The sequence below is a fragment of the Oncorhynchus gorbuscha genome, linkage group LG08 (genome assembly GCF_021184085.1).
Source record: "Oncorhynchus gorbuscha isolate QuinsamMale2020 ecotype Even-year linkage group LG08, OgorEven_v1.0, whole genome shotgun sequence".
Classification (NCBI taxonomy): domain Eukaryota; kingdom Metazoa; phylum Chordata; class Actinopteri; order Salmoniformes; family Salmonidae; genus Oncorhynchus; species Oncorhynchus gorbuscha.
In genome coordinates, this window is record NC_060180.1 from 41,064,960 (window position 1) to 41,078,333 (window position 13,374).

General features: G+C 46.1%; 1 protein-coding gene across 6 annotated transcripts in view; it reads right to left on the bottom strand.

The window, feature by feature from the left end:
- The window catches only part of LOC124041667 (myomegalin-like), a 93,170-nt gene that overhangs the window by 19,538 nt on the left and 60,258 nt on the right, over window positions 1-13,374 (bottom strand). For all 6 annotated transcript variants that reach the window (XR_006839974.1, XM_046359514.1, XM_046359511.1 and 3 more), the window contains 6 exons: window positions 5,862-5,980; window positions 5,298-5,479; window positions 4,362-4,653; window positions 1,706-1,907; window positions 1,413-1,529; window positions 503-768 (listed from right to left, as the gene is read on the bottom strand). Coding sequence is in view for 5 of the 6 variants with exons in the window: in XM_046359514.1 (XP_046215470.1) it covers window positions 503-768; window positions 1,413-1,529; window positions 1,706-1,907; window positions 4,362-4,653; window positions 5,298-5,479; window positions 5,862-5,980 (1,178 nt within the window). In the remaining variant the exon portion in view is untranslated. The remainder of the gene's footprint in view (window positions 1-502; window positions 769-1,412; window positions 1,530-1,705; window positions 1,908-4,361; window positions 4,654-5,297; window positions 5,480-5,861; window positions 5,981-13,374) is intronic.

Genomic DNA, 13,374 nt, shown 5'->3' on the forward strand with positions numbered 1-13,374 from the left:
CCTCTCTCTCTTCTCTCTATCGTTCCGTTCCTGCTCCCAGCTGTTCCTATTCCCCTAATCAATCATTTAGTCTTCCCACACCTGTTCCCTATCTTTTTTCCCTGATTAGAGTCCCTATTTCTCCCCTTGTTTTCCGTTTCTGCCCTGTCGGATCCTTGTCTATTGTTCACCGTGCTGTGTCTGTGTATCGCCCTGTCGTGTCGTGTTTCCCTCAGATGCTGCGTGGTGAGCAGGTGTCTGAGTCTGCTACGTTCAAGTGCCTTCCCGAGGCAACCTGCAGTTCATGATCGAGTCTCCAGTCTGTTCTTGTCATTACGAGTGGAATTATGCTTTATGATTGTAGATTTACTTTACTGGATTAAAGACTCTGTTTTCGCCAAGTCGCTTTTGGGTCCTCATTCACCTGCATAACAATATCAGCCCATAAAGCAAGAAGCGAATAAGACACTGAAGCAATCAATCAACTGATCAATCAATCAGGTCTTGTATGTATATGACGTACCTTGCGCGGGGGGCGTTCCAGACTGGATGCGTAGTCGCTGGTGGTGGATAGTGAACGCACACGTAGCTGCAACCCACGAATCACCTTGTGACAGCGGGCCAGCTTAGAACGCAGGTCCTGGACCAATTGCTGTAGAGAGCCTGTCACTGACTCCTCCCCCTCGTCATAAGCCCCGCCCACCCCCCCATCACCATGGAACCAAACCCCGGCACGCTCATAGTCCTGCTGGTGGCTCAGTGAGGTACACATCTCCAGATCATCAAACTCTGAGGGAGGAGCGATACAGGAAGAGACTAACAAGTTGTACAGATCATCACACCCGGCACAGGTAAGGTAGTGACAGGGGAGGTGTGTGTGAAAAGTCAAGTAGCTACCGTATGGCGAGTTTGAGATGTCTCAAGTGGCAAAGTGAGATAAAAGCAGTGAAAGGTGACAGGTGAGAGAGGCGTAAGACCAGGCAGGAGCGAGAGAAAAGACAGGTGAGAGAGGCGTAAGACCAGGCAGGAGCGAGAGAAAAGACAGGTGAGAGAGGCGTAAGACCAGGCAGGAGCGAGAGAAAAGACAGGTGAGAGAGGCGTAAGACCAGGCAGGAGCGAGAGAAAAGACAGGTGAGAGAGGCGTAAGACCAGGCAGGAGCGAGAGAAAAGACAGGTGAGAGAGGCGTAAGACCAGGCAGGAGCGAGAGAAAAGACAGGTGAGAGAGGCGTAAGACCAGGCAGGAGGGAGAGAAAAGACAGGTGAGAGAGGCGTAAGACCAGGCAGGAGCGAGAGAAAAGACAGGTGAGAGAGGCGTAAGACCAGGCAGGAGCGAGAGAAAAGACAGGTGAGAGAGGCGTAAGACCAGGCAGGAGCGAGAGAAAAGACAGGTGAGACTGGGGAGACAAATAAAGGAGAGACATAGCTCAGTTACCCGGGCTGCTGGCGTCCTCTCTCTCTGCCTCGTTCTCACTACGGCCACACGTCTCATAGCCCAGGTCCTGTAGGTCCACCTGGACCTGCTTGCTGTCCTGCTCTACTGACGTCTCCGCTGTGAGAGTGTGCGTGAGAACCATTACTCCTTGAGTAAATTACATCGAGTGACTCAATGAAGTGAATCAGATACACTGTATGTAATTGTGTACTTTCCAGACATGATTATGAGCCTCCGTAGCAGCATCCTGTGGTATGCATGTATGTTTGCGGCGTAGGTGTATGATGACTCACTCAGTAGTTCCCTGTAGTCCTTGAGTTGTTCAGCCTGCGCGTGGACCGTGGCCTCAGACACCATGAGTCTCTCCTGCAGCTCTCTGCTCTCCTGTCTGCTCAGCGACAAATCAGAACGCAGACGAACCACATGATCACGGAGACCCGTCTCCACATGCTGCCAGAACCCGCCCACATCAGTGACATGATCAGACCCCGCCTCCTATAGGAATCAAGACAAGGCAAAATCCACTTGAATGCCCCTCCAACTAGTGGGAAACTCGTCTCTAACTCTTGAGTTCCGACTTCTCCCACACGCTGGCCTGTGACGTCATTAGCCAATTAGCATTTTCTAAATGAGTTCAAAGCATTTGAATGCATCCAACTGGCAATTTACACCTTCCCACTTAGTTATGAATGCAGCATGAGTAACAAAAAAACAAACCGATGCCTGCTGATTCACTTTTACATGAGTAACCTAACAAGCTTAAACCATAACGGTTGAGCTTAAACCATCATGTTTGAGCGTAAACCATAATGGTTGAAATGTTGTTATATTTATAGCTAAAATAAATATAATGGTAGCAGCAAACAGACGTCGGAAACATTTGTATTCATTATGGAAACAAAGCATTCACATGTATAGCAGATTGAAAAAGCCTTAATACAGATGAAGTCGGAAGTTTACATACACTTAGGTTGGAGTCATTAAAACTTGTTTTTCAACCACTCCACACATTTCTTGTTAACAAACTATAGTTTTGGCAAGTCAGTTAGGACATCTACTTTGCGCATGGCAAAGGTAATTTTTCCAACAGTTGTTTACTGACAGATTATTTCCCTTATAATTCACTGTATCACAATTCCAGTGGGTCAGAAGTGTACATACACTAAGTTGACTGTGCCTTTAAACAGATTGGAAAATTCCAGAAAATTATGTCATGGCTTTAGAAGCTTCTGATAGGATAATTGACATCATTTGAGTCAATTGGAGGTGTACCTGTGGATGTATTTCAAGGTCTACCTTCAACCTCAGTGCCTTGATATCATGGAAGATCAAAAGAAATCAGCCAAGACCTCAGAAAAAAAATTGTCGACCTCCACAAGTATGGTTCATCTTTGGGAGCAATTTCCAAACGCCTGAAGTTACCACGTTCATCTGTACAAACAATAGTATGCAAGTATAAACACCATGGGACCAAGCAGCCGTCATACGGCTCAGGAAGGAGACGCGTTCTGTCTCCTAGAGATTAACGTACTTTGGTGTGAAAAATGCAAATCAATCCCAGAACAACAGCATAGGACCTTGTGAAGATGCTGGAGGAAACAGGTACAAAAGTATCTATATCCACAGTAAAACGAGTCCTATATTGACATAACCTGAAAGGCCGCTCAGCAAGGAAGAAGCCACTGCTCTAAAACTGCCATTAAAAAAGACACTACGGTTTGCAACTGCACATGGGGACAAAGATCGTACTCTGGTCTGATGAAACAAAAATAGAACTGCTTGGCCATAATGACCATCGTTATGTTTGGAGGAAAAAATGGGAGGCTTGCAACCTGAAAAACAACATCCCAACCATGAAGCACGGGGGTGGCAGCATCATGTCGTGGGGGTGCTATGCAGCAGGAGGGACTGGTGCACTTCACAAAATAGATGGCATCACGAGGAAAGAAAACTATGTGGATATATTGAAGCAATCGTTCAAGACATCAGTCAGAAAGTTAAAGCTTGGTTGCAAAATGGGTCTTCCAAATGGACAATGACCCCAAGCATACTTCCAAAGTTGTGGCAAAATGGCTTAAGGACAACACAGTCAAGGTATTGGAGTGGCCATCACAAAGCCCTGACGTCAATCCCATTGAACATTTGTGGGCAGAACTGAGAAAGTGTGTATGAGCAAGTAGGCCTTCAAATTCAGTTACACCAGCTCTGTCAGGAGGAATGGGACAAAATTCACCCAACTTATTGTGGGAAGCTTGTGGAAGACTACCTGAAACGTTTGACCCAAGTTAAACCATTTAAAGCCAATGCTGCCAAATACTAATTGAATGTATGTAAACTTCTGACCCACTGGGAATGTGATGAAAGAAATAAAAGCTGAAATAAATCATTATCTCTACTATTATTCTGACATATCACATTCTTAAAATAAAGTGGTGATCCTAACTGACCTAAGACAGGGAATTTTTACTCTGACTAAATGTCAGGAATTGTGAAAAACCGAGTTTAAATGTATTTGGCTAAGGTGTATGTAAACTTCCAACTACAACTGGATGTCCTGTGTCCTATTTCATAAAGCACATGCTGAAACACAGAACAGTCCTTTCCCCTCGCCTGAACAAAAAGGAGCAGCAGTTGCCTGCCCAGAGCCAGTGCTGCTTATATAAACTATCCCCAGGCTTAGAAAACTGCCCTACATAGACTACTATAGCTACACCAACACAGAGGGGGAAGGAAGTAGACACAGAGAGAGAGGGAGAGAAAGTGAGGATAGATAAGGGACAGGGGACAGAGATAGGGAGTAGGGGAGAGAGAGAATATAAGAGAAGAGAGAGGGAGAGAGAATGAGATAGAGAGACAGAGAGTAAGATGAACATTTTGAATTCTACACAGAGTGAGATGTTAACACTATTCCGGCAAGCACTGGTTTTGGGTAGAGGATTGTACTTTTACCTTCTTTGTGTGGTCTGGCTGACGGTGGGACAGGAGATTACCCAGGTCTAAGGAGTGAGGTCTGGTACACTGTCTCTTCCCCCTTCCCTCTCTCATCCTTACTGCTGGGGGCCCACGCTTGCTCTGGGTGGGTCCCACTGCTGGTAGTACCTCTTCCTCCTCCTCCTCTTCCTCTTCCTGTTCCCATCCTTGACATGTGTCTGTTGGATCTTCCAGCTCTCCTAGACCTTCTACCTCCCCTTGGTTCTCTTTTAGGGCCTCGTTCTCTTGTTGCAGCCTCAGCAGTGTACTCCTGCACGCGATGGAGAGTAAACCATGGGATTCAGTATGAATAACAACAACTACACTGCTTAAGGGTTATTGTAATTGCTTATCCACTGTTATTGTGATGTGATGAAAGAAACAAAAGCTGAAATAAATCATTCTCTCTACTATTATTATTACATTTCACATTCTTAAAATCAAGTGGTGATCCCAACTGACTTAAAAAAGGGAATTTTTACGGGGATTAAATGTCAAAAGCTGAGTTTAAATGTATTTGGCTAAGGTGTATGTAAACTTCCGACTTCAACTGTACATTTAGAATGAATTCAGTCAAGGAGCAGAAGAGACATTTTCGCTCATCCAACTACTGAGGTGCCCCTTAATATGCATCGTATACATGTGATGTAGACTATTTGATGTGTGTATGTATATATTTGTGATGTGCTGTATATCAAATCAATTGCATGTGCTCTATCGCTCTGAATTTGCTCTCAATTGATAATATTGGAAGAAAAAGTAGAATAAAGATCTGTGCGGCTCTCTGAAGGATTGTCTCAACCCAAAGTGGCCCCCTTGCAAAAAATAGTGAGTAACACTGGCATAGACCATTTAATGTGTTCGAATAGTAGATACTGTTGTATGTAGGTGAGTGGGTACTGTGTATGTACATACCTCATCTGGGCTAGGGAGGAGTAGCCGGTGGTCTCCAGCTGGGTTCTCATCTCCTCCAGTTCTTCTTCTATTACTCTCTTCTGTTCAGCCAGCTGCTTCACCTGCCTCATGGCCCCCTGGGACAGTGCTCCACTCACAGGTCCTCCAGACAGCACCCCCTGCCCACAGGCCATTCCAGAGTTCTGGTCAAGAAAGAGAGGAAAAGAGAGTTAGAGAGAGGGGTGACAGAATTACAGTTTCATAACATGAAAAATGACTTGTTAGTCTGGGTACTGGTCTGCGTCTGCTTAAGCTAATCGCTTTGTTATTGTCTTATTTGGCAAGAGAACAATGCAGTGTTGTTGAATACAGAAACAGTCTGGCAACCAGGCTGGAAGATTGTCAACATTAAGCTCTAAAGTACAAGGGGATGAGATAAGTGTTGGAAATCCCATACCGAAGGCAACAACATTGGAACATTGATACTGGAACATTGAGAGGCAACCAGTCTGTCGAGAGAGACTACAATGAGAGGCACAAGGCTAGTGTACAATTTAAGATTTAAAGGTAAGAAGTCACATGTACCTTAGTGGAGGCCAGGCTTTTGGCAGTCAGTTTATCCTCATCGTCTTCGATACTGTCTGAGAACTCATCAGTGCTGCCCTGTTCATCGTCTCCCTCCTCCTCTTCCTCCGTGCTGAGTTCTGAAAACACAACAGCCAACCGATCAGATCAGACACTTCCTCGTCCTTCTTTCCTCTCTCCGCCTCCCTTTGTCTCTCAACCTCTCCCCTACCAAGTTTGTCTATATCACACTCTACCACTCTCCCTCTAACTATTTTTCTTCCTCCCTCTTTCTCTACCTCTCTCTCTCCCCGTCTCTCTTCCCCTGGTCAGAATCAAATGTTATGTCAGGAGTAGACAGCCAAACATACACACTGAGCCCAGCCATGGATAGGAGAGCCCGTCTGTCTTCTTCCCAACCCTGTAGTGTGTATGTGTTCACTCTGTGCTGGGGATATGGACACACACACACATACTCTCCCTCTCTGTGGCGCTATGAGGCACGAAGTAATAACAACCACACAGATCTATTTTTAACATTCTGTCATAGAGGGTATGTCATCACACACACACTCTCCCTCTCTGTGGCGCTATGAGGCACGAAGTAATAACAACCACACAGATCTATTTTTAACATTCTGTCATAGAGGGTATGTCATTGCTTTTACACAATGATTTGACAATTAGATGTTCAACGCTTATTTTTTGTTTTTGTAGTTTCACCATATTAAAATGACAATTCAATGACTTAAAATGAGGGACATACATAAAGGAATCACTAATCACAGGAAATAAATAATAATCTTCAGAAATTACTTTGTCAAAGCAAAAAAAGAACCAGGGGTTGACAATGATGAAGAGAGGTGACAGGGTTGACGGAGGAACATGGAGACATTTGGGGGTTAAGTGGGTTAAAGTTTTCGTAGAGGTGACAGGGTTGACGGAGGAACATGGAGACATTTGGGGGTTAAGTGGGTTAAAATCATCCTCGAGGTGATAGGGTTAACGAAGGAACATGGAGACATTTGGGGGTTAAGTGGGTTAAAATCTTTGTAGAGGTGACAGGGTTGACGGAGGAACATGGAGACATTTGGGGGTTAAGTGGGTTAAAATCATCCTCGGGGTGACAGGGTTGACGGAGGAACATGGAGACATTTGGGGGTTAAGTGGGTTAAAATCATCCTAGAGGTGACAGGGTTGACGGAGGAACATGGAGACATTTGGGGGTTAAGTGGGTTAAAATCATCCTAGAGGTGACAGGGTTGAGGGAGCAACATGGAGACATTTGGGGGTTAAGTGGGTTAAAATCATCCTAGAGGTGACAGAGTTGACGGAGGAACATGGAGACATTTGGGGGTTAAGTGGGTTAAAATCATCCTAGAGGTGACAAGGTTGACGGAGGAACATGGAGACATTTGGGGGTTAAGTGGGTTAAAATCATCCTAGAGGTGACAGGGTTGACGGAGGAACATGGAGACATTTGGGGGTTAAGTGGGTTAAAATCATCCTAGAGGTGACAGGGTTGACGGAGGAACATGGAGACATTTGGGGGTTAAGTGGGTTAAAATCATCCTAGAGGTGACAGAGTTGACGGAGGAACATGGAGACATTTGGGGGTTAAGTGGGTTAAAATCATCCTCAAGGTGACAGGGTTGACGGAGGAACATGGAGACATTTGGGGGTTAAGTGGGTTAAAATCATCCTAGAGGTGACAGGGTTGAGGGAGCAACATGGAGACATTTGGGGGTTAAGTGGGTTAAAATCATCCTAGAGGTGACAGAGTTGACGGAGGAACATGGAGACATTTGGGGGTTAAGTGGGTTAAAATCATCCTAGAGGTGACAAGGTTGACGGAGGAACATGGAGACATTTGGGGGTTAAGTGGGTTAAAATCATCCTAGAGGTGACAGGGTTGACGGAGGAACATGGAGACATTTGGGGGTTAAGTGGGTTAAAATCATCCTAGAGGTGACAGGGTTGACGGAGGAACATGGAGACATTTGGGGGTTAAGTGGGTTAAAATCATCCTAGAGGTGACAGGGTTGACGGAGGAACATGGAGACATTTGGGGGTTAAGTGGGTTAAAATCATCCTAGAGGTGACAGGGTTGACGGAGGAACATGGAGACATTTGGGGGTTAAGTGGGTTAAAGTCTTCGTAGAGGTGACAGGGTTGACGGAGGAACATGGAGACATTTGGGGGTTAAGTGGGTTAAAATCTTTGTAGAGGTGACAGGGTTGACGGAGGAACATGGAGACATTTGGGGGTTAAGTGGGTTAAAATCATCCTCAAGGTGACAGGGTTGACAGAGGAACATGGAGACATTTAGGGGTTAAGTGGGTTAAAATCTTTGTAGAGGTGACAGGGTTGACGGAGGAACATGGAGACATTTGGGGGTTAAGTGGGTTAAAGTTTTCATAGAGGTGACAGGGTTGACGGAGGAACATGGAGACATTTGGGGGTTAAGTGGGTTAAAATCATCCTCGAGGTGATAGGGTTGACAGAGGAACATGGAGACATTTGGGGGTTAAGTGAGTTAAAATCTTTGTAGAGGTGACAGGGTTGACGGAGGAACATGGAGACATTTGGGGGTTAAGTGGGTTAAAGTTTTCGTAGAGGTGACAGGGTTGACGGAGGAACATGGAGACATTTGGGGGTTAAGTGGGTTAAAATCATCCTCGTGGTGACAGGGTTGACGGAGGAACATGGAGACATTTGGGGGTTAAGTGGGTTAAAATCATCCTCGAGGTGATAGGGTTGACGAAGGAACATGGAGACATTTGGGGGTTAAGTGGGTTAAAATCTTTGTAGAGGTGACAGGGTTGACGGAGGAACATGGAGACATTTGGGGGTTAAGTGGGTTAAAATCATCCTCGGGGTGACAGGGTTGACGGAGGAACATGGAGACATTTGGGGGTTAAGTGGGTTAAAATCATCCTCGAGGTGACAGGGTTGACGGAGGAACATGGAGACATTTGGGGGTTAAGTGGGTTAAAGTTTTCGTAGAGGTGACAGGGTTGACGGAGGAACATGGAGACATTTGGGGGTTAAGTGGGTTAAAATCTTCGTAGAGGTGACCGGGTTGACGGAGGAACATGGAGACATTTGGGGGTTAAATTCATCGTAGAGGTGACAGGGTTGACTGTCATGTTTTGTCTTATATTGTCTTGTCATTTTGCTTTTCCTTCTGTTCGTTTTCCCCCTGCTGGTCTTTTTAGGTTCGTTCCCCTTTTTCTCTCTCCCTTCCTCTCTCTCTTCTCTCTATCGTTCCGTTCCTGCTCCCAGCTGTTCCTATTCCCCTAATCAATCATTTAGTCTTCCCACACCTGTTCCCTATCTTTTCCCCTGATTAGAGTCCCTATTTCTCCCCTTGTTTTCCGTTTCTGTCCTGTCGGATCCTTGTATATTGTTCACCGTGCTGTGTCTTTGTATCGCCCTGTCGTGTCGTGTTTCCCTCAGATGCTGCGTGGTGAGCAGGTGTCTGAGTCTGCTACGGTCAAGTGCCTTCCCGAGGCAACCTGCAGTTCATTATCGAGTCTCCAGTCAGTTCTCGTGATTACGAGTGAAATTGTTTTTTATGCTTTATTTACCGCTCCGATTTGTCTAGGAGTATTGCTATTTCCTTAAACTGGATTAAAGACTCTGTTTTCGCCAAGTCGCTTTTGGGTCCTCATTCACCTGCATAACATTGACGGAGGAACATGGAGACATTTGGGGGTTAAGTGGGTTAAAATCATCCTAGAGGTGACAGGGTTGACGGAGGAACATGGAGACATTTGGGGGTTAAGTGGGTTAAAATCATCCTAGAGTTGACAGAGGAACATGGAGACATTTGGGGGTTAAGTGGGTTAAAATCATCCTAGAGGTGACAGGGTTGAATGAAGAACATGGAGACATTTGGGGGTTAAGTGGGTTAAAGTCTTCGTAGAGGTGACAGGGTTGACGGAGGAACATGGAGACATTTGGGGGTTAAGTGGGTTAAAATCATCCTCGAGGTGACAGGGTTGACGGAGGAACATGGAGACATTTGGGGGTTAAGTGGGTTAAAATCATCCTCGAGGTGACAGGGTTGACGGAGGAACATGTCAAAATGCTGAATCTTGACACTTTAGCAAGTCTTTGTTCAAATAAAAAATCAGATTTATTGAATTCTCCATTTGGTCTCTATTTAGTATTAAACGACTTTAAAATGTTCAATATTGGTGCACAATTCCTACTTAAAATATCAGAGGGAATGACCCTACTGTGTGCATTTTTTGCATAACAACGCACATCTGCCTCCGTTGAGACCGAAGATAATGAAATATTCTATGGAAGAGACTTATGGGAGAGATTATCCTTGGTTTAATGTTTTTTTAAACGGCCTATAACTCACTCAAAACCCTTGGCATTGTGCATTAGGGTAGGGTGGGCGAAAAGCTATGAGCTGTACAGGGGGAGAGTTGGCTGAGGGACAATGAAGATCAGATCAAATGTAAGACAAAACTCGCTCACTGCAAGGCTGTTTATTCAGCCTACAGAACCTCAGCACCTGGCCATTTTAGACAGAGCTGGTGTGTCCTGCACTATGACAGAGCTGGTGTGTCCTGCACTATGACAAAGCTGGGAGAACAGCTTCAATGCACCTTGGCATAGATTCTACAAGTGTCCTAGTAGGGTGTTGGGCCACCACGAGCCACCAGAACCGCTTCAATGCACCTTGGCATAGATTCTACAAGTGTCCTAGTAGGGTGTTGGGCCACCACGAGCCACCAGAACCGCTTCAATGCACCTTGGCATAGATTCTACAAGTGTCTTAGTAGGGCGTTGTGCCACCACGAACCACCAGAACAGCTTCAATGCACCTTGGCATAGATTCTACAAGTGTCTTAGTAGGGCGTTGGGCCACCACGAGCCACCAGAACCGCTTCAATGGACCTTGGTATAGATTCTACAAGTGTCTTAGTAGGGCGTTGGGCCACCACGAGCCACCAGAACCGCTTCAATGCACCTTGGCATAGAATCAACAAGTGTCTTAGTAGGGTGTTGTACCACCAATGAGCCAGAACAGCTTCAATGCACCTTGGCATAGAATCTACAAGTATCTTAGTAGGGCATTGGGCCACCACGAGCCAGAACAGCTTCAATGCACCTTGGTATAGATTCTACAAGTGTCTTAGTAGGGCGTTGTGCCACCACGAGCCAGAACAGCTTCAATGCACCTTAGTATAGATTCTACAAGTGTCTTAGTAGGGCGTTGGGCCACCACGAGCCAGAACCGCTTCAATGCACTGTGGTATAGATTCTACAAGTGTCTTAGTAGGGCGTTGGGCCACCACGAGCCAGAACCGCTTCAGTGCGCCTTGGAATAGAATCTACAAGTATCTTAGTAGGGCGTTGGGCCACCACGAGCCACCAGAACCGCTTCAATGCACCTTGGTATAGATTCTACAAGTGTCTTAGTAGGGTGTTGGGCCACCACGAGCCACCAGAACCGCTTCAATGCACCTTGGCATAGATTCTACAAGTGTCTTAGTAGGGCGTTGGGTCACCACGAGCCACCAGAACCGCTTCAATGCACCTTGACATAGATTCTACAAGTGCCTTAGTAGGGGGTTGGGCCACCACGAGCCACCAGAACAGCTTCAATGCGCCTTGGCATGGATTCTACAAGTATGTTAGTAGGGCGTTGGGCCACCACGAGCCACCAGAACCGCTTCAATGTGCCTTGGCATAGATTTTACAAGTGTCTTAGTAGGGCGTTGGGTCACCACGAGCCACCAGAACCGCTTCAATGCACCTTGACATAGATTCTACAAGTGTCTTAGTAGGGCGTTGGGCCACCACGAGCCACCAGAACCGCTTCAATGCACCTTGGCATAGATTTTACAAGTGTCTTAGTAGGGCGTTGGGTCACCACGAGCCACCAGAACCGCTTCAATGCACCTTGACATAGATTCTACAAGTGTCTTAGTAGGGCGTTGGGCCACCAGGAACCAGAACAGCTTCAATGCACCTTGGTATAGATTCTACAAGTGTCTTAGTAGGGCGTTGGGCCACCACGAGCCACCATAACCGCTTCAATGCACCTTGGTATAGATTCTACAAGTGTCTTAGTAGGGTGTTGGGCCACCACGAGCCAGAACAGCTTCATGCGCCTTGGTATAGATTCTACAAGTGTCTTAGTAGGGCGTTGGGCCACCACGAGCCACCAGAACCGCTTCAATGCGCCTTGGCATAGATTCTACAAGTGTCTTAGTAGGGCGTTGGGTCACCACGAGCCACCAGAACCGCTTCAATGCACCTTGACATAGATTCTACAAGTGTCTTAGTAGGGCGTTGGGCCACCACGAGCCACCAGAACCGCTTCAATGCACCTTGACATAGATTCTACAAGTGCCTTAGTAGGGGGTTGGGCCACCACGAGCCACCAGAACAGCTTCAATGTGCCTTGGCATGGATTCTACAAGTATATTAGTAGGGCGTTGGGCCACCACGAGCCACCAGAACTGCTTCAATGCGCCTTGGCATAGATTCTACAAGTGTCTTAGTAGGGCGTTGGGCCACCACGAGCCAGAACCGCTTCAATGCGCCTTGGAATAGAATCTACAAGTATCTTAGTAGGGTGTTGGGCCACCACGAGCCAGAACCGCTTCAATGCGCCTTGGCATAGATTCTACAAGTGTCTGGAACTCTATCGGAGGGATGCGACACCAGTCTTCCTCCAGAAATTCCGTCATTTGGTGGTTTGTTGATACTGGTGGTGAACACTGTCTGAGGTGCCGCGCCAGAATCTCCCATAAGTGTTAATTGGGTTGAGATCTGGCGACTGAGACAGACACCTACAAGACCCTTTATGTTCGTTTGAGACCCTCTTTCAAAGCCACTGAGATCTCTTCTTCTAGCCATTGTAGCTGAATAATGGGCAACTGGGAATTTGTAAACGACCCGTAGCATAATGGGATGTTCATTGCCTAGTTAACTCAGGAACCACACCTGTGTGGAAGCACCTGCTTTCAAAATACTTTGCATCCCTCATTTACTTGTGTTTGATTTATTTTGGCGGTTACCTGTATGTACAATAGAAGCATCTCTCTCAGCGCCTTATGAAAAGGTATATTCATGTACTTATAGTTGAACGCTATATAATTACATGATATTACAGTTAAATCATGACATATAAACCATATGAACAAATCATTTTCATTGGCGGACATCTCCATGTCCAGTCCTCACCAGAGCCTCTGGTGGTGAGGGTGAGACACATATGAAGCACACAGATCCAGACCGTGCAGACATGTAAGGGGAAAATGGCTCATAATAATGGCCTGCTCAGGGGAAAATGGCTCATAATAATGGGCTGCTAAGGGGAAAATGGCTCATAATAATGGGCTGCTAAGGGGAAAATGGCTCATAATAATGGGCTGCTAAGGGGAAAATGGCTCATAATAATGGGCTGCTAAGGGGAAAATGGCTCATAATAATGGGCTGCTAAGGGGAAAATGGCTCATAATAATGGGCTGCTAAGGGGGAAATGGCTCATAATAATGGGCTG